At 37.8% G+C, this 21,847-nt stretch overlaps 1 protein-coding gene and 1 pseudogene across 1 annotated transcript; one reads left to right on the top strand and one right to left on the bottom strand.

The window, feature by feature from the left end:
* Positions 1-11,254: 11,254 nt before the first annotated feature.
* On the top strand, positions 11,255-11,872 carry LOC140927256 (contactin-associated protein-like 2). The gene has a single exon (XM_073376892.1). It carries the CDS (start codon positions 11,360-11,362, stop codon positions 11,870-11,872), a length of 513 nt encoding a protein of 170 aa, XP_073232993.1. The 5' UTR covers positions 11,255-11,359.
* Positions 11,873-16,430: 4,558 nt separating this feature from the next.
* LOC140925663 (uncharacterized) lies at positions 16,431-21,602 on the bottom strand (annotated as a pseudogene).
* Between the last annotated feature and the right edge of the window lie 245 nt (positions 21,603-21,847).

Below are 21,847 nucleotides of genomic sequence, written 5' to 3'. Positions count from 1 at the left end.
AGCACACGAATCGCTTATCAATAATTAAGGCAACAAACCAGTAGTATCTCAGATTTTCATTTGTAGCCAATAGGTGATGTTTTAAACCGCTTTTTGCCACAATGTTTTCACCGACAAAAGCACCCCACGTTCACGTAATCTTACGCTACTTTGCCTATTGGGAAGAAAGGCCGGAAAGTGAAAACAACACGTTCACGCTTATTCCATATCTTTCTATTTGCGAGTTATTTTCTTGCGTTTTCTCTAGGTACCGTACGTACAAGGTAGCTACGCCCCTGGACTCTCCTTTAAGAGTTAGGTTTTGGTCTGCTTGATTCTGAAGTGAGGATGAGATAGTTAGAGGTCAAACTACGACTAGAATATATCAATGAATACCGCAGTAAAAACGGCGGCTAACCAGGTTACTTATATATTTTAGCAATGAATATTTTATTAGTTTTAAACATAACAAAAGCAAAACAAAGCAAAAGAAATACATAAAAGCAAAACAAAAGAAGCAAACATAAAAAACACACACCTGCCTCATTCAGACCCTGCTTTCAAGACCTACTCTGATAATAGCAGTATAGCAAGCGCCGTAAACTTAACATTTATGGCCGGCTGTCGTTTATACTTGTTAAGGTACTTGCTAATGAGTGCTTTTTTGGGAGCTTGGCTAAACTACATCGCAGCTGCATTTCAAGGTAATTAATAGTTGCAAGGGATCTCATAAAGAAGAGGGCGGTGATTACGTAACTACGGTGGCCCACAACGGCAATACACAAATATATATTATATTACTGCATTCTATATCTTAGTACACAAACATATTCATTGTCTGTGCAAGTATATTTACCAGTACAATAAAATATACACCAGTACAACAATATGTATCCCAGTACAGAAATGTTAATTTCAGTACAAAAATAGAAACTCCAGTACGGAACGATATCTCCGATTCTTAGTACACAAATAACAGCTCCAGTAAAAAAAAAAATATCAGTCTCTCAGTACAAAAAAATAAGTTCCAGAACAAACATATTCATTGGTTGTGCACCAATATTCTTCAGTACTGTAAAATTCATGTATACAACAATACAACAATATTTATCCCAGTACAAAAATATAAATCTCAGTACAAAAATAAAAGTTGCGGTACAAAAAATTAAAAAAAAAATGGAGGAAAAATATAACAACAGAACAACAATGTGTATCCCAGTACAGAAATATAAATTTCAAGACAAAAATAAAAGTTTCGGTACAGAAAAATATTTTTTTTTAAATTTGGAAAAAGTCGGTAGGTACTTTATATACGATCATTACTATGTACCTAAATATATATGCTTATTAGAGTGTACCTAAACAAACCTTATATACTTCATTATTATAAATTATCTCGACTATACAGCACTAAACACAACCATACACCTCTATACAACCCCATGCATCACCATCCAACACCATGCACCCCTACACCTCACCAAATACCTCTAAACATACACCCATTTATAACACCATGCACCTCTATACTTCACCATATACCTCTATACATCACCATACACCCCTACACATCACCATACATCCATGTATAACGCCATGCACCTCTACACATCACCATATACCTCTTTTCATCACCATACACCTCTACAAATCACCATACACCTATGAGGGGTACATTGGGGGGTACCCAATACCGCAATGCCGTAAGAAAAATTGGCAAATACCGAAATTTCGTGTCGAAAATCGATGAAATACCGATACCGCATTTATGATCAGTCACGCTTACTTTAACGTTGTATCCATCTCGCGTGTTTTTTTAATATGTCAAGCATGTATACACCAGAAATCAACCTTAGCCTTCGCGAGAAAACGAGAGATTTCGAATTGATAGGTACAATGATGGAAAAGCCAGGTTATTGGATGTCCTACCAATTTCATCATAGAGTAACCGTCAGAAATTGCGTATTCATTTACCGTTAAGTCCAAAGTCTTCCAAATATTGACCTACATTAGACAGGAGAGGCCAAATGAACAGTGCCGCAATACCGTGAAGGATCGTCTTTTACCGAATACCGTAACCAGAAGGATGAAAAACCGCATACCGCAGGGCTGGATGATACCGCAATACTGCACATTAAAATCAAAATTATCGAAATACTGCTTGGAAAAAAGCTCAATACCGCAATACCGTTAACCCCCATGTCCCCCTCACTCATGTATAAAACCATGAGCCCCTTACATCACCATATACCCCTATACATCACCTTACACCCCTATACATAACCATAGACCTCTACACATGACCATTGTATACAAGTGTATGGTTATGAATAGGGGTGTAAGATGTTTTATAGAGGTATATGGTGATGTATAGTGATTAATGGTTTTATACATGTGTATATGGTGCTGCATAGAGGTGTATGGTGATGAAAAGAGGTATATGGTGATGTACAGAGGTGCATGGTATTATACATGGGTGCTGACATGGGTGTATGGTGATGTATAGGGGTATATGGTGTTATACATGGATGTGTGGTGATGTATAGGGTGTATGGTGATGTATAGAGGTATATCGTGAGGTATAGAGGTGCATAGTGTTGTACATAGAAGTATAGTGATGTATAGGGGTGTATGGTGTGGTATAGAGGTGTTAGGTGGTGTTTAGTGCTGTATAGTCGAGATAATTTGTAATAATGAGATATATAAGGTTTGTTTAGGTACACTAAAATAAACATATATTTAGGTACATAGTAATAATCATATATAAAGTACCTACCGATTTTTTCCAAATTTTTTAAAAACATATTTTTCTGTACCGAAACTTTTATTTTTGTATTGAAATTTATATTTCTGTACTGGGATACACATTGTTGTTCTGTTGTTATATTTTTCCTCCATTTTTTTTTTTAATTTTTTGTACCGCAACTTTTATTTTTGTAGTGAGATTTATATTTTTGTATTGGGATAAATATTGTTGTATTGTTGTTTACATGAATTTTACTTTACTGAAGAATATTGGTGCACAACCAATGAATATGTTTGTTCTGGAACTTATGTTTTTGTACTGAGAGACTGATATTTTTTTTTTTACTGGAGCTGTTATTTGTGTACTAAGAATCGGAGATATCGTTCCGTACTGGAGTTTCTATTTTTGTACTGAAATTAACATTTCTGTACTGGGATACATATTGTTGTACTGGTGTATATTTTATTGTACTGGTAAATATACTTGCACAGACAATGAATATGTTTGTGTACTAAGATATAGAATGCAGTAATATAATATATATTTGTGTATTGCCGTTGTGGGCCACCGTACGTAACCCATTCTGCCCTCACCGCATTCAAAAGAGAATGCAAAAAGTTAAGCAAAGCACTTTAAAGTTAGGGTTGTTACTTTCGCTGTCTAAAATTTATAATGATACCGAAGCACTGTTAATTTGCTAAACTTTTTGAAAATTTACGAAAAAATTTTTAAGTGTTTGAAAACTAAACTGGTTTTGCTTCCGGCGCCATTTGTCAACAACTTTAATCAGGGGTGAATTTGGGTATTCAATAAAAGATTGCAGCTCGATATTTTGAGAAAAAATGCAAAGATAGTTAAGTTATCTAATAATGTTTCAAAATATCCTTGTTCATGTTTCTACATGATGGTGAAGTAAATCCCACTAAATAATTCAAGAGAATCAAGAACAACCTGAAAGCTGAACTTAATACTTTGAATCATCAATTGAGAACAGCTGAATCTGAGCTCGAGTTAATTTCATTGGAACGGATCAGCCGTTCCTCTGCGCCTGGTGAATATTTCGAGTTTGGAACGGCTTTGTTTTGGTTTAATTATTTACAATTAATGAATGAGGCTGAGTATCTTATGAAGAATTATGGAGATCGAGGAGGGTGTTATGCGGATAACACCCTCCGAGATCTCCATAATTCTTCATATGATACGAAAGCCGAATTCAATAATTGTTTTAATATTAATTCAAAATAATTCTTAGTTTAAAAACATGGCTAAAACATGCCTACCTCCATCGATCCATCGATGTTAAGTTCATCGTCGATAGTCCACGTTTAGGTTTGTCCAGCTCCCCAAATATTCGCCAAATAGCAGATGTCGCCCTTCGAGTTGTCTTCTTGCTGTTCTTGCCATGTTTTTAGCTATTTTTTCTCCTAGTTCCTACTCTTGAAACAAGTGAAATGTCCGCCATTTTTTCAAGTTCACAACCAAAACAACTCAACCTCGTCCCCAGGTCTTCTCGGTTAACGGTGCCTTAACCTGCCAAAACGCTGCATTTTTAACGTCATTTCCTCGTTAAACACAAATTCTTCCAAATTTGGTCATCAGTAACTGGTTATGGTGAATCTATCGTGCGCTTTTAGCCAATCAGAATCGAGAAAATATTTTGAATGAATAATAATATTAATTATATGACGCAAAAGTGTTCATAAGTCGAAACTAATGCAACAGTTATTATATTATGCTATCATGCACGCAGTGAGCTAGAAGTTAATTAACCTCTGTCACTATAAGGATGACTATATAAAAATTAAAATCCTTCGTCCCCCCCCCGCCCACACACACACAACACCAAAGGCCTCAAACGTACTACCTGTACTACTGACATTCTCACACTGTTATAATTATTTGCTAGACGGTTGTAGACGTCTCAGGTTCCTTCCACAAGAGAGTGGTTTTTATTTGAGGGATCACGTGTTTTTGAATCTCACAATTTCGGTGAACATGCCGTGTCATCACAGATGCGTTATGGAGAGTAGATGCGTGTCTGTAAACATTGGACCACCCTTGAACGACAAAGTTGTATGTGAGCTAAGTGATTCGGATCACATACAGCACCCACAAGATCTTAAAACAAGACAAGGTTGGACCTACAGAGGTATCACAGAGGTAGGAATCACAAGTAGTTTTTCATATGAATGATAATGGTGAAGTTGTTGATGATAATGATGATGATGATAAAGGGGAGACGGAGGAAGAGGATATTGACTTACATGAAGATATTTAAATGTGTTTGCTCTGTGTAATGGAATTGCGAACAAATGGGTAGACCTTAGGAGGTCAAATCTGAATTGAATGAGTTTTATATTTTCCTTAGAACCCCTGCGCCGTTAAACCTTGCCTTAATAACGGGATGTGCCTCACAGGATATACCAGCAAAAAATACCTCTGTGTTTGCACTTCTGGAATCACAGGAGAAAACTGCGAGACAGGTAAAGGGCAGGCTACTTTGAAAAATACCATTAAGTCTAAGGAATTTTATGGAAGTTTTTGCTGTGGCCTTGTATCGTATTGGGTGCCACTTACTCTCTAAACTATTTTAGCAAAAACCGACTAACCATTGTTTATAATTAGCTATTCATGAGTAAGTAACACATCAATGTCTGACAAAGCGAAAGAAAATAGAAACGCTGAATAACGAAAAATTATTATCACTTAGGCGTGTTATACAAATATCAGTAAGGTTTTAGGCGTGGTCGCAGTACGGTACAGGGGGTGGGCCATTTGAATAATCCTATGCTTGATGCCATGGACAGTGGAAAAGTCAGTGGTATGCTATATTTCTCTATGTCTCTAAGGCCTTCGACTCTATAAACCGTATAAGATACTCTAAAGAAAGCTTGAACACATAGGACTATCAGTGCGAAGTCTGAGATGGTTTAAATCTCTCAAAACAAGACCGGGCGGCAGTGCGTGTATAAAAATGGCGAAGTATCGGAGACTGACCCTGTCGACCTGGGTGTAGTGCCACAAGGGAGTATCCTAAGTCCACTTCTATTCAACGTGTACATTGACATCTTGTCAACTGCCGTAGCGAATAGTGAATTGATATTTTATGTAGATGAAACTGTTTTTGTGGTTGCTACATCGACACCTCAAGAACTTAATGATGCCCTTCGACATGACTTCAACCTAATCTCCGACTGGTGTTTCGGCAACAAATTAACACTTAATGTAGAGAAGACTGAATTGACGCTGTCAGGAAGCAAAACTATGTTGTTTCAATTTAATAACTTTCAGTTTTTTTACTGATGAAGGGCAAATAAATGATGTTCGATCTATAAGATATAAGAGAAGTGTAATAGAAAACTATAATGGGCTTGTCCTAAGACACCTGGATTATGCTGATGTTGCCTGGGAAGATCAGATAGGTCTTACAACCCAGATGAAGTTGCAGTCTTTCCAAAATCGCATCCCAAAGAATATTGTAAAGGCAAAAGTGACATCAGCTGAGGCCCTGACATTGTTGCGCTGGGACCTATTAATTGCACGCGAGGCGTTTCGGTCATCGATGTTTTCTTTTGCAAGATACACTGAAGGGAAACATCCCCGAACATTTCGATGTGTTCCGTTCTAAAATGAGCCAACAGCACGGTTTTTTGACACTTTATTGGGAAAAGAGTGCAATCATGATAGATTTTACAAGAAGACATGTAATTAAAGAAATAAAAGTAATAAATTATAGTTACAAGAATAATTAAAAACAATAACTGTTCCCCAAAAGGGCAAGTACAAACGGGACCCAAGACAAGGCAAGGCACCGCCCTGTTGTTACTTACAATTACAATTTAAATTTCAATGCTGTTAAATAGCTCATTTACCCTTGAAAAAAAAGATTAATTCAACTGTACGTATGTACGTTAACAAATAATAATAATAATAATATATAATAATAATAATAATGATAATAAAAAGTAAGGACAAGAAAGTGGGTGTGGTAGGCACAGTCACTTCGACCTGTGACAGGGACAGGTCATCACTAATATCCACGTGCAAGATCTTTACACCTCATTAGTATCAACCAGAGTGGTGAACATAGTTTTATAAACAAACTGCTTAAAAGGTGGCGTACTAGAGAAAATAATAGGAGACTTAAGTGAACAAACAAAATTCTATAACTTTGTAATACGATTAAAATAGGAAGCCTTAAAAGTTCTTGGTTCTGCAAAGAGAAGTTTTAAGATTGAAAGGATTTTTTAGTCTGGTACGGCCGTGAGAAATAAACGATGTATGTTCAAGAACATTAATGTCAGTAGAGCCAGAGACATTTGTAGAAAAATACTAGGTTTGCGCTAGGGATGGACTGAAACTGAATTAAGCTACAAGTCACGTGACTAGGACCTTGTTGTTTTTCGCTATGTTTGCATGAACGTTTGCTGATTACAGAAGCACGTAAATTTGAACACTATTTTAGGTTTTCAAGGATTAAGTTTATAGTTACGGCTTTTTGTGCTAGTTATTTACTTGAGGGCAAATAGTAAGTCAACTCTAACTTCAACTTTCAACTTTATTCAAATTTGGAAGTACAACAAAAGATACATTGGGACTGGCCTGCAGTTAGCGAGGCTATTCGAGGCAGGCCTACAAAGAAATTAGACGTTTAATAAGTATATATATTTTACGGTAAATAAATACTTTTTAAAGTGAAAATTTTAAAAATAAAATAAAATGAAAATAAAGGACAGGAGAATTACTTTTTCATTTTTACAATAATCGTATCCACATCAATATAGGAGTCTTCAGTTTGAAGGATATCGAGTAGCATTGCCTTTAGTGATCTTTTAAAAGTCTTTTTCGGTCTTTCTTTAAGAATTTGAGGTATCCCATTCTAAATTTTGACCCCAACACGCGAAAAAGAATTTCGTTTGACATTGAGTCGAGATTTTTTAGTATAAAACTGTTCAGACATTGAGGCACGTGTATTGCAAGTATGAACACTAGAAATTCGAGAGAAGAGTTTCAAAATATTATCCGTACTGTAAGTACTATGAGATGTTGCTTCTTGCACGTCTCTTGTTTAACAGTTCGTTCGGTTCTTTCATCATGACCTTTTGTGCATGTAGCATGTTTTCCTGTAGTTTTGTTTAGGTAATTCGAACTTGATGCCATGGACTGTGAATTAAAAACTGGCACTAGACATTTGAATTTCTAATGAAATCTCCCGACCAACCGTCAGGGGAGATTAAGAGCGAGGATTGCCAAGCTGATATGAGCGAACAATGAGCAACGAAGAAGCTTCGTGCAACTGCAAAGGGAAAATTTACTCGAGCGATTAGCAATCTAGACCAAGCTATGACTGCCGAAGTTCTAGTAACAACCATCGAACGCAGATACGATATGTTGAAAGCCGTACAGAAAGATGTTCAAGACAAACACCACGTGGACGTGGAATTACTTCCTGGGGATGAACTCGATGAGCAATGGATTGAGGAGCTGAATCGAACTTTTAGTGAGGATGGAGGTGAAAAGAGACAGCTATTTGTAAGAATCCAACGCGGCTAAAGCAAAGGAAATGGAGTTAATAATTCGTAATCAGACGGAAGAAGCGGAGATAACAAGTTCACGCGAGTTACCACTAAGCTCAAACTTGTGGCAAAGGGATTGTTAAAGAACCTTGTTGAAATTGAATAGTTTTCGAAGTCCTTATGTGAAGCGTAGCCCCTCAGAGGTAAACTGACTAAATCTGATCGCAAAGTAACTTTGGGCGAAATTGAATGCCCGACATAAGGTACTAAATTGGATTTGCGTAAAAAGGGCCCACATAGTGGCGTATAGAGGCTTATCCATACTAAATAGAGGATAAATATGAAGCTAAATTTCCGGTGTTATAGGGTATTTGCGAGTAGGGGACAAGCCGATGTAACGTTTGGCACCCCTTAAAACTAAATTGAAGAGACATTGAGTATCCCAGCCCCTGTCGAGGCCCTAAATCCGATTAACGTGCTTGATGCGGCTCAAATGATTTAAAATAAAAGCTGTTCCTCCGGGCTCTCCCAGAGAAAGTGAAATGAGCTACATAACGTATAAGAAAATCAATGTTATCAGGGGAGGAAGAACAAGCGACTGAATTACGAAACCTAGTATACACGTTCACGGTGGGACGTTATAATCCTATGAGTAGATTCAGCAAAGGCGAGATGAAGAAGACGCTGCGTAAAGACATCTAAAGAAGGAACATGGGCAGGGGACCCTAAAAGAAAGGAGCGACCAAAATTGAAATGTCTATCAACATCAAAATACGAAAATTCTGCGTAGCTTGTGAAAGGAATAACTGATCCCGAGCTCGATAGGTAATTCCGCAAACTTTGCTTGAGAAGAGGGGATGTGCCAGCTGCTTAAGGCATCTACAAACAAGTTGTGATTGCCGGGAATGTGCCGTGCGCGCAGCTCACAATCGTGAATCGCTGAAATGAACCACAACTGTCGCAAACACTGTTGCATGACAAGATCCTTGGTGGAGCCTGAATTGATCACGCTAACGGCCGTCTCGTTGTCACAGGAGATGAAAGGACGCTGATGCTGCAAAAGAAGGAGCCCAGAACTTCACAGAAACAACGACAGTGAAGAGTTTAAGAGCTGAAATATGAGACGCGAAAGAAAGAACAAAATCTGGGAATGAAAATGTAAGGCACTGCGTTCTGCAAGTCGCACCGCCACTAACCAAACAAGCATCTGTGGTAAAACGCAAATTCGTAAAAAGCCAGTCCTGAAGCTTTATTGCCACATGCTAGATCCTTGCGCATTTCTGGGGTCACGTTTGGGTACATAGGCACTTGAAGGGAAACTCCATAACTCCGCAACTCCGCGGCAAACGCAGTATCACCTAGCGCTGGAATTTTTGCGTCAAAAAAGCCGTCTAAATAAATATCCGCAGAAAAACCGGACTGCGTGAAAATGTGAATGACGACCTTGGTCGTTCGTTGACAAATGATTGCTGAGGTTCTCAAGCCAAAGGGGCATCGTGTGTCAAAATACAGTTGACCTACCTACCCCTTTTTTTGCGCTAAGAATACAGTAGAACCTCGATAACTCCAACTCAGATTACTCGAATTTCCCTAGAACTAAATTTCCTTTCTCTTGATCAAACTTGCGCTGAAATTTACCGCGATAACTCGAATTTCTCGCTGATAACTCGAATTGTTTTTTGTTTCCCTACAGAGTTGGATTTACCTGCGTCCTACTTGCTATTGTGTGGAGAAATTTTCAATGCACAAATTTTAATATGGGGGTATTAAATAGAAAAAAAAACGGGACAAAGGAATTTTGAATCATTAAAAACGTGCTAGCCTCATTAATATATAGATTTAGCCACTAGGGCTAAAAGCGAAGCTCTCGATAATATTTATAGTTCGTTCAAGCAAAATATAAAATCGTGTATTGCTAAGCGGCGAAGGCAACGCCGGAGAGAACGTTGAAAAACAGCAATAGATCTAATCAGCAAAAAAGCAACTTTGCACGTGCAGCACACTTTTTTGTACATTTCTTTGCTATTGTTTTGCCGGACTACAACGTGAAACTTCCAGAAACTTATTAGTTACACTTTTAATGGGGGAAATGTCGTACGTGTTCTCGTTCACTTTTTTTCACTACCGCTCATTTTCTCCTTGCATTTGATTGGTGGCCGCTATAAAATTTTCATGTTGTTCTTCCAACAAAAAAAAAAAAGGCCTTCATTTTTTATCTCTTGCTTTAGATCTCTGTTGTCCTTTTTCTCGTTGAGCTTCGCTGGCCTGCCGCCTACTTTCTCTTGCTCTATATTCCAAATTTGAGGAGATGACAATCAATTAATCAAAGCTTAAGACTTTAGACAACGCTGATACAGAAACAATTTCCGCTTTCCGTTTTCGTCTTTATTGACTCGTTAGCTGTCTCTGCTTTACAAGAACCGGTGGCTATGCGATTTCCCGGCAAAATAACCTCGAGTTGCCTTTAGGTTGCCATACCTGTTGATTGAGGTTTTTTTTTTTTACATTGCTTTGCCTGTGGTACGGACGGACAGATGGTCTGGCAGGCAGGCGGGCGGGCGTACGGTCAAGTGATTACCAAATTTTCTTGGATGGCTAGATTACTTCATTTTCCTACCCTTGGTGCTTCGCTAAACAAATTAGTATTTTTTTTTAAAATGTACAAATCGTAAATTTATAACCGTTTACAGATGGTAATGTTATTGACTGTAGTTTATAACTCGTAGTGCAGTTTAAGCCGTTTGAGGTTCATAAATGAAACGTGTAAAAATTAAACTCTGTTACAACTTGGTTTGTCTCTATAAGTTTGCATACGGTATATTTTATTTCGCATTTAAACGTAATTTGTATATAATCCCGGGACTACAGCGTTTTAAAAGATGCCCATTATTTTCTGAATTCTACCTAGTAAACGAAAAGGGAACATTCATACTTTTAGCGGAAATATGTGTAAAACAGGTGATTTATATATAACTAACGACTACAGAATACCGTTTTCCTTGCAGGTGGAAATTCATGCAGTTCTGTAAAGAAATTCTCCCCTGCAGCAGAAAGCGGAAATTACGTCATTGATCCAGATGGCGTGGGTGGTCTGGCATCATTTACAGTGTACTGTAACATGACTGACAAGAATGATGTTGGCGTTACTGTTATCAGTCACGACAGTGAGAGCAGAACAAGGGTGCGTGACGGCCGCGGTTATGGAGGGGAAGGAAGCTACACACGTAACATTCACTACACAGGAGCGAGTCTGTCTCAGTTGGCTAGTCTCACCAGCGCCTCCTCACATTGCGAGCAGTTTATCAAGTACGAGTGTCATAGTTCAATGATATTCAGAAGCGGTTATGCTTGGTGGGTGTCACGTGATTCTACTAAGATGACGCACTGGGGTGGAGCATCACCTGGCAGTAGTAAGTGCGCATGCGGAATGAACAACTCATGTGCAGACTCCAAGTATGGCTGTAACTGTGATAAGAATGACCCAGTTTGGCGTGAGGACAGCGGTCTCCTCACTGACAAGACACATCTTCCAGTAAAACAGCTCGTGCATGGTGATGCATCAGGAATTGGCGACAGCTACCACCAAGGATACCATACTCTTGGAAAACTAAGGTGTTATGGTACAGCATAAAAGCTTACATCTTTTCAAACAGTACAACAAGAACGCTCATAGTAGCGTTGAGTCTCGCTTGCTTGAAGATACGTTTTGTTGTCAAAGGCGCCGGTGCTGTTACACTACTTTTTCGTTTGGAATTCCAAACGAGTGTTATATGTCATAATGTAAATACTCAAAACGCAAAAATTGCAAGAAGAGACAGGCCGTTCATCTTAGCTTCAAACCGGTGTGAAATCTTTGAAAATCTTCTACATACATTGTATTGATATTACTTCAGTGAGAACCCTTTCAGGGATTTTACACTCAAAAATAGAACAATGATTTTTATTAGTATCAGGAGCCTATGATTCTGTCAGTATAAATATATATAGCTTCTTTGTAGTGGACCAAGATACGGCTCGGTTCAGTATATGTTCAGCACGAGAAAAATGTGTAAGTTTAGTAGAACCTCACACACAACAGACAGTTAATTCAGTTTGTGCGTATTCCTGCTTAATTTGTTGCTCGTTTAATAAGACATCAAAATCGCTTGAAAGTAATTACATTTTCCATAGCTGCTTAACATCTGCTTTTAATATCTCCGTACATTCTCAGAGTACAATGTTTAGAGCTGTGCACAGCATGCATTTTATTACAGTATCACTGGGATAAAGCGTTTCATAATTTCCGATTTTCTCGGCGAAACAATCACTATAACTCAGTCAGAGTCGGAGTAGTTTACTTAAATTTAGTGTTCAGTAGAGCGAACCGGGTTAGGTTCTGTGAAATTTGTCTACAGTTTGTGGCCCACATCACCACGATTTATTTATTTTATTTTCAATTTTTTTTTTCTTAACCGATCCTCGATGCCCGATTCTCCATCACCGATCCTCTATCCTCGGTCCTGATTTTCCAGTAAACCTCGAAGTTTACTCATTAAGATTATTCTTTTTTTCAAACATTGAAGTAATCACTTGTTCCAAAGTAATCGACGCTTTCAAACGATAGAATTCGTGGACCTACCCGTTCCGGAAAAGCTCGATAGAGGATTTCTATGTGCTGCAAGCGGGGCTGCAAGTAGAGTGCGTAATAGTCAGGTACAAAGATACCCGTAGAAACACATCCGTGACACATACGTAACGTTAGGGTGGATTTCCACTAACGCGTTTTTTGGCTCCGCACATTAACGCACTTAAATTATAATCACGTAAATAAAATAGAGGCACGATATTAAGTGTTTAGTTTAAACGTGAAGTTGGGCGAGTTTCTACTTTTATTTTTACGTGCAACCTTTCATGCATTGCCTCTATTTTATTTGCAAACGTAAATACTTAGTTTAAAAAGTCGGCGGATTAAGAGCGCAAATTGAATGTTATAACCGAGTGACTTTGCAACAATAAAGAGTAATTGAGATAAGCCTTATATTGTTTTCGTTTTTTATCACCTCGTCTCCTTCGTCTGGGCAAGAACAATGCAACATGCACGGTAGATTTCATGATTGACAGTTTTAATGACGGTCCTCCATTAAGTTACGCATGCTCTCTGTTAACTTTTTCTCTCCTTTGCATTTTCACGATCGACGTTTTTTTATCAATGGGCGCGTTTTTGTAATGACGCACGTAAAAATTACGCGGCAGTGTGGAAATCAACCATTAGACAGGGAGTTGAAGTTGCTTCAAGTGCAACACGACTTCACATCTTAACAACTGCAAAAATCTATCAATTAGATACATACAACAAAGTGAATCTATTTAACCGTACAGTTCGGTAATTGGGACAATGTTCTGCGAAACGTAACGCCTCAATACACCATAGAACGGGATTTCCCCGCTATAATATTTTCTCATCCTACGTGGTATTAACTTTAATGCGCGTGCATGTCATACATAATCACACGGAAATCAAGGGCCTCGGTTCGGGGAAAATTACATCATTGCCAAACTTACCTGCGTCATTTCAGTCATAGCCGAAAATAAACCGCATGCTCATCACGAGACGTATTTGCATACAATGAAAGTCGTCACGATTCTTATCCCCAGTTTCCACGGCCTCCGCTAGGAACACGTGGCCTACAAACTAGTGCCACACACCGACAAAAAAAAATGAGAAACGCCTGCATTTTTAGAGTCGCGCTCTGCTAAAGCAAGCTCGACTAATAAGAACCCGCAGTTGTTCATTTCATCTTAAAGATCCAATTTATTAGCAGTTCATTTGTGTAATCCACTCTTTTAGTTTTTGGTTCTCGACTTTCACGATTTTTGCAGGAAAGAAATTTGAAATAAATAAATGGCATAACAAATATTTAGAAATTTTGAAAGGCCTTGAAAAGAGAAAGTCAAATGATAAAAGCAAAATGTTTCTTGGAAATCACTGTTGAATAGAGTCAGTCTTTTGTGTTTTCAGTCAACATAATGTGAAAGCCCGATTTTGCCACCATTTAACATTTGTCCCAGGAATAATACCAGCAAATTGAGTAATTTAAAAATTACTCCCCCTTCTGAAAAGAAACGTAGAGCTTTATTTGCTTATGTCAACTGACCGTGAATGAGAAAATTTTTTGTCGCCTCTTGTCGATCGAGGTGATCGTTGTTTATCTGCTTTGTTCGCCTTGTTAACTTGTTGGCACGTACAATTTTCTAAAATATTTGCTTTTCCTATTTTTTTCTCCATAAACTAACTTCTATTTCTAGGCAAAATTGGTCTTGTGCGGAAATCCACAGTTCACAAAACAGTGAAAAAGCGGCCTCGTTTTCCTCTGCACGTAGTCGTTAACATTGCTTCGTCAGCGCATAAAAAGTCAGATACAGTGAATCATTTAAATTTCTTGTCTTGAGATATTTGTTATTTTATTTAGGCTCTAGTGTAAAGACTACCATTGATTATAAAAAATCTCTGTGAGTGCAACCTAAGATGATATGATATAATATATTGATAACCTCCATTAATGTCTTAAAACTGTTATAAAGTGATTTTTGTTTTGAAGTTTTGCATCGAATCTTAGCTTGACGCCTGTGTATTTTAGGTACTTTGTATCCTTTTTCAGATGCGGAATTTTTGCATATTAACTAGATGCAGTCAATTTTAGGTATTTTGCATTAAATTTACCAAATGCAGAAGTTTTGCATTTTAACTGGATGCAGTCGCGGATCGATTTTAGGTATTTTGTATTAAATTTACCAAATGCAGAATTTTTGCATCTTAGCTTGATGCAGTCAAATTTTGATATGTTGTATTCAATTTACCAATGCAGAATTTTTGCATCTTATATATAGCATGATGCAGTCAAATTTTGATATGTTGTATTCAATTTACCAAATGTAGAATTTTTGCATCTTAGCTTGATGCAGTCAAATTTTTATATGTTGTATTCAATTTACCAAATGCAGAAATTTTGCATCCTAGCTTGATTATTTTTTATTTATTTATCAGATGTAGAATTTTTCTAACTTGGATATAGTTTATGCAGAATTTTTATACACATATACGAATAATACGGCCTGTAAAATTTTGTTGGTAAAAGAAATACATTTTATGCTGTATTAGTTTTGTTGTTGTTGGGAATACGAGATCTACAATGAGTGAAGAATACACTCAGAGCAATTTCCATGAGGCTGACGGAAAATTGCAAGTTTGCAAAAACACATTTTAGTTTGGAAAGCGTTAAATTTTTGAAAATACAAGAATATCCTAGTTTTAATGATTTTGAAGGTACAGAAAGACTTCATGGTATTTAAACAGCATAATTTATTGTGAAGGAAGCTTCACACACAACGGTTTTTTTTTTTACTTTAGGCTGTTTTTTCTCTGAACATAACAAGATTGATTGACATGATTCTCAAAGCTCAAGGAACTGCAAGTCGGTTTTAAGGAATGGTTTTCAAGTCACTTGAAACTTTCTTGCATCGTTTTAACTTTCCGACTTTAATGAGATGTAAAAAAAATAAATTTAGATTTTACTTAGGCCTTCGCACACGTATCTTTGGTTAAGTAAAACTTAGCAGCTGTTAAGTCTGACTTAACGGCCTAGTGTAATATGGTTGTTGTCTTTGAAGAATTTAAGGTTATTTGTAATGTGTAGTTCCAAAAAATATCCATACCCCCCCCCCCCCCCACCCCCTTCTAGGGAGCGAGTTACACCTGCGAATCCTAATTTCTAAATATGTGCAGACTGATAAAGTGAGACCTCTAACCGCAAACCGCGGTTTTCCGTTTGCGGTAAGATGGCCAAACCTTGATCTTAAGGTCTCTAATAATGGTGATTAAACACCACCATTTTTTAGGGAAGCATACGTCTCCATAAGGTGCCTTCTTGTAGTGGCCTGCAGCTTAACAGTCCGTGAGGTCAAAGGAATGAAGGAGGACACAGGTTTTGGGAAGCTCCTCTCTGTCCATGGAACCTTTCTATAGGGGACGTTTTGAGGTGACCATTTTCCTCCATATGTTCCTTTCCAGTAATGGATTTCACAGGTGGTCTCACTGGTTATATTTTCATGATAACACCAATTATATAATTACTGGCTCATCGTGACAATTTGACAGCACCACTGCCACAAATTTTCCAACTGCTAGCCCCTCAAAGAAAGAGTCGACTTGTTCAACTGGATTTAGTCTGTTCCTTGGGGCAACAATTATGTTCCAATCTTCCAGTGTAAAACTAAAAAAGAGTTATGAGAAATTATAATGCAACTGATCTTTATGTCCCCTAGAGAAAAGAATTTGTTCCCCAGAGATATACCCAATCTTGAAGTATGACCTGGAGAAACAGACCCTTTTTCTATAATATCAGTATCAATTATTTGTTGTACACAAAGTAAAACTGACAGCTCAATAACGATTACAGTGTACTCAGTACTGCCAACTACACTGTCCGGTAACTATTGAAATCTTCTGGTGAAGCTGCTATGTATAAACTGATATCTCCTCAAAGTCCATTAACTTTAAGATTTTGAAGAATGCTATTGGGGTTTTAATAATATGTTCAAACTTTAGTAGTAATGCTGATTTATAAAGGGGTGAATATATTGTCTTCGGAGTACATCTGTACATGCAGATCCACCTGTGTGCATGTGTTACACTATGAACTATGTAAAATTTAATTTCAGGTGAAACTTGGTTTACCCACATGTGCTGGATTGCATCTTAATGTTAATAATTTCCTTAGTATTCTGAGGCTAGGGCAGGAATCACGAATCAACCTTACGGTAACCAGTTTGTCGAAATTGTTTTACCAATCACTCCAGAAGGGGAATGCCTGCTCAGTGTAGTGCTCTCTGAACTTATCGATGTCACGTTTTAAGCCTTCCACATCAATTTTGTTTAAAGCAGGTGTAACCAAACTACATTCTGTAGGTTTGTCACTTGGATGACTCCGATAAGTCAAAAGAAAAAAAATATGTATATATCATAAACTCCATAGCTGCACCTTTAAAATAACTACAGGACCTTTCCATGGCATGTGGGAATAATTTCGATAGAACATCTGACACTTCCCTGCAGTAGTACGAATGAATTTGAAGCACTTTGGCTGTGTGTGATCATGCAGCTGCTCTGCATGAGGTGCCAGCCACTCTTTTATGTTATAAACAGCATCCGCGCCGCCAACACAAAGGAAAGGACTCTTAGATTTTGAATGCAATTTTGCATTGCCTCTTGCATTTCTGTTAAGGGAAAAGAATAAAAACAAGAAAACAAACGTCAACAAAGCCCAATTTATAACAATAACAACGACATAACATAATTATTTATTGAATGTTTTTCACGACCATGTTAAAATTTTTGAGTATCGTTACATACTGAATATGGGAGGTTTGCTAAGCACTCAAGAAGCTAGAGTCGTACTCGGCTATCGCCTCGTGCGACTCTTACGCTTCTTCAGTGCTTAGCAACCTCCCGCGTGCATCCATAATTCCATGGTTGCACGCTGCACGTTTACCATTTCTTAAATAAACACAACAGGGTGTTGGAAGAACTCGCTCCAGCTCCCTCTCACTTGTATCAAAATAAATTTGTGTTATTATGATGTCTTGAAGCTTCAGTAAGATAGTTTCATCAGCACTGCTATATAAAACAAGTTTTAAAGTACTTCTTTTATACTAAAGCTATAAGCCCCCTCAGAATGATAATATAAGCACCTACTTTTCTAAGCCCTCCTGAGAAAGAATTGTTAGTCGTCACTGGACTCACCTTATCAAAAACAAGAAGCTCCACTAGAGGTGCAAACAGCCACATCATATACTCGTTCTTGTTCTCCTTCACACAATTGTCTAGTTGTAGATAGAAAATTAGAGGCAATTTGTATGATTGGCTCCATTTTTGAATCATTTTTAGAAGAACTGCAGCAGTCAAATTGGGATCCTGAGGCCACTAGTAAAAATCAAAGGAACCATAAATCTCTCTACCAGTGGTCGACTGATCAGAATGCACAATAGCGCCAACTAGGTGTGTGCCAGTTGAGGTCAAATTGCATGTTGCTTTGGTTTACCTAAGCACTCTAGGAACGCTGGTGGTCTTTTGATTCATTCCATTACACTGTTAAATACTTATTCGGAAATTTTCTTGCCTTGTAGCGGTGCTTGTAGTACACTCTTCTCTCTTGCCTGTTAAATTGAAAAGTGAGAAAAACCAGTGTGTTCTTATGAGCACTTCAATCATGCAGAAACAGGGAGTCAACTTACCCTAACAAGTAAAAAGTCTGATACACACATGTAATCTCATGAAAATGTACATGTAACTATATGGACTACAAGTTTCTAGCAACTTTAATTGTATAAGTGACTTTCCAACCTGTCCACAGAAATTCGGTTTTGTTAGACGTGCAGGAGCATACGGATTCACTGCTTGCAGCAAGGGGGGGGGGGGGGGAGGGTGGGGGTGGGTGAGAGTTAACATATAGGTAGTCTGTAGACCTACAATCGTGCCTTCTTTGGGAACATGCATGTACAGCTTTAGCACATGCACAGGTTATTTGATCATCCCCATCTCCCATTTGACAGAACATGGACATATAAGCGAGGGTGATTTTCAAAAATATTAGATTGCGATTGAAAATAATACTAGAATTTTATAACTTACTACAGTCTTACATAAACAATATTTCTTTCAACGTCATTTTACAAACACTTACTAAATTAGTTCTAAATGCTTGTTTAAGAGTGTATCCACCTCATTTCGAACCTTCTTGTCCATTGTTTTTTCCTTTTGTTCTTTGTACTTTGTACAATCAGTGCATTTGTGAACCGGTTCTCCTGTTTACAAAAGGATATATAATATAACTATATCATCATCATCATTTGAACCAATAAAGAACATAGTGCTTAAACCACAGTAAATGATTGATAATTGAAAATTATCCGATGGGCCTTATCTCAAGGTCTGGTTCCGGCACTGAAGTATTATATCACACAAATAGGTTGAAAGGTAAAAGTCTTTAATATAGCTGGGTACTTTCGCTGACAAACCTTAAGCTACAGTAGATCAAGAGAACTTGAGAAATCTAAACAACTGAAACAGGATTCATCACTTGGAGTCAACATTGATGGTTATAACTTTGTTTACAAAAATCGCTCTGCCAAAACGGGTGACGGTGTGGGTTTGTATGCGTCAGACAATCTTGATTTTAGAATTTGCACAGATATTTATGCTTATGAAGATGAGGTGATGGAATCATTGTTCATAGAAATCATTCGATCATTCATATCTCTCACAATGATCCTGTTTACCTAATTAATACATTAAATACAGAATTAAACAAATTGTCAACCTGGTTTGCCGCAAACCGGCTTTCCTTGAATTTATCCAAGACTAATTTTATGGTATTTAAGCCTTGGCAAAAAAAGCAATCGTTTGAATTTCAAGTTTCTATAAACGAGCAGCCTATCCTTCGTGTTTCTGAAACCATGTTCTTGGGTGTCTGTTTAGATGATAATCTGACCTGGAACCTCACATATATCTATTGGCCAGTAAACTATCAAAATCCATAGGAATCATTCATTAATCTAGGTTTTTTCTCTCAACTCAATCTCTCTGTACCTTATACAATTCAATGACACTTCCGTACTTATACTATTGCAATCTGGCTTGGGTGGCACTTATAAAGCGAACCTTCAAAGAATGCCTTTTTTTGAGCGACAGTTGTTCACTCAAAAAAAAGGCCTTAAACAGTGCATAGGAGGTCTGAAATGCAGTCAGAATACAAAGAAAAACAAGAAGACGCTAAAGGGAAGCTTCAAAGCAATATTCAATGTACATTTTGCTAATTTAGTGAGCAAAGAATATTTCTCCATACAACGTCTTATAATTTTCTTGCTGTATGAATAATTAATTAGCTAAGTAGGATAATGTTGTTCTGGGCTCTCATAGTGAGCTTGGGCTACCTGTGGATGAATAACCAATTTACTAAATAAGCTTTGCATGCAGAAACATTAACATAAATACAAACAGTGTGCTTTTTGAGAGTGGAACACTTTGTCTCCAAACTTGACGTCCCTCGGAAGATACTTATCTTTTAAGTGAACATTTCGACCTTTTTAGTAATTAACTAAGGAGGCATAAGTTTTCGTGGCTCGCTTTTGTTGGCAGATACACCCATCCTACGCATTATTATGTCCTGTAAACCTGTTATCAATGACATCAAACAAATAAATAGCGTGCCGCTAAGGAACTGAAGGAGGAAAAGAGTATGCAGTTATAGAGAGAGAAAGAGAAGAGAAAGAAAGAAGCACAGAACTGTTGAAGATCAATGAAGGTTAAGTTGAAGAAGAAAGCTTAAAAGCTTGTAATAAAGAGTTTAATCATAAGACGTATTTGGTTGAGTCACTCGCGTCAAGCGGATTTAGTTTATTAATCAGCGGTTTCCAAAATCTAGGGAGCTTGCCGTCTTGGTCGGTACAGCTGGACAGCCCAGGGACAGCTGCCCTAACAGTGGGTGGGTGGATCAGGCCTGGGGGGGGGGAGAGGGGAACAAAACTATCGGGCAGAGAGGGGATTTTGACACAACCCCTTCAGAAAGCCACAGTACGTGTTCACTAGAGGTTTTGACTGGCAAGTACCTTGTTCTTACTTTGCCCTAGCCAGCTGAATCAGGCCTCTGCTGAGGATAATTATCATGTTAATTGCAGAGCTCAGTGGGAGGCGCAGACAGGCACCCAGTGTCCTGGGTGAGGAGGGTCAAAGTCTTGGTACTCAGGACATACTTAGCATAGCACCTGTATACACTCACGTCACTGAAGCCATGTTTATATTACATAAATTCAGTCAGATATGCACTTGCCTAATTAGTTCCCCGTGATTAGGCTAGTGACATATCAAGCTACAATGAGGGACAAAAGTGTTTAGACGCTTCAATCTATAAAATGGCCCCTTTTGCATGGTAGACATAACTATCCACACGCCCTGTGTACCCCCACCCCTTCCCCTAAAATAAATGTTGTAGTTTAGACCCTCAAGTCTTATTTTTACTACAAACATTGATTCGGGGGTGGGGGGATTTACGGCGTTTAAATACAATGAAATAATTGAGGATAAAAGCACCCGTTTTAGACAAGTGTGTCACTCTACTTTTGTCCCTGATTGTAAGCTATTATGACTCTAATTTTCTTACCCTTTGCTTCATTTGAAGCTAAAATAACTTTCACGGGGTGTTTGAAATTGCAGGAAAATATTTACTCCTTCCCTGGAAGAGTGGCCTTTTTTGCATGTTAACTGGAAGATTTGTTTTTGTTTTCCGAATCTGAAGATGAGCTTTTTTCAAGACTTTGCAAAGATCCATAGTTCTTTTAATTAGTTAAAAAATAACTAGAATTGATAACAAAAAAATAAAACAGCGCCAGAATATTTTATGAATATGAATATTTTATCATTTAGCGATAGCAAAACAAGTAAATGTCCCACACCTGTCTTTCGGACCTGCTTTCGTTCTTGACCAAGTCTGATAAGATCGTTGCTAGCTGTCTAGCTATGATTGGCTGCCGTTTCTACTTGTTAAGGTACTTGCTAGTGGACGCTGTTTTGAGA

Source organism: Porites lutea, chromosome 2 (assembly GCF_958299795.1).
Source record: "Porites lutea chromosome 2, jaPorLute2.1, whole genome shotgun sequence".
Taxonomy (NCBI): Eukaryota; Metazoa; Cnidaria; class Anthozoa; order Scleractinia; family Poritidae; genus Porites; species Porites lutea.
The sequence above is the reverse complement of the archived record's forward strand: the minus strand, read 5'-3'. Positions and strand labels throughout refer to the sequence as shown.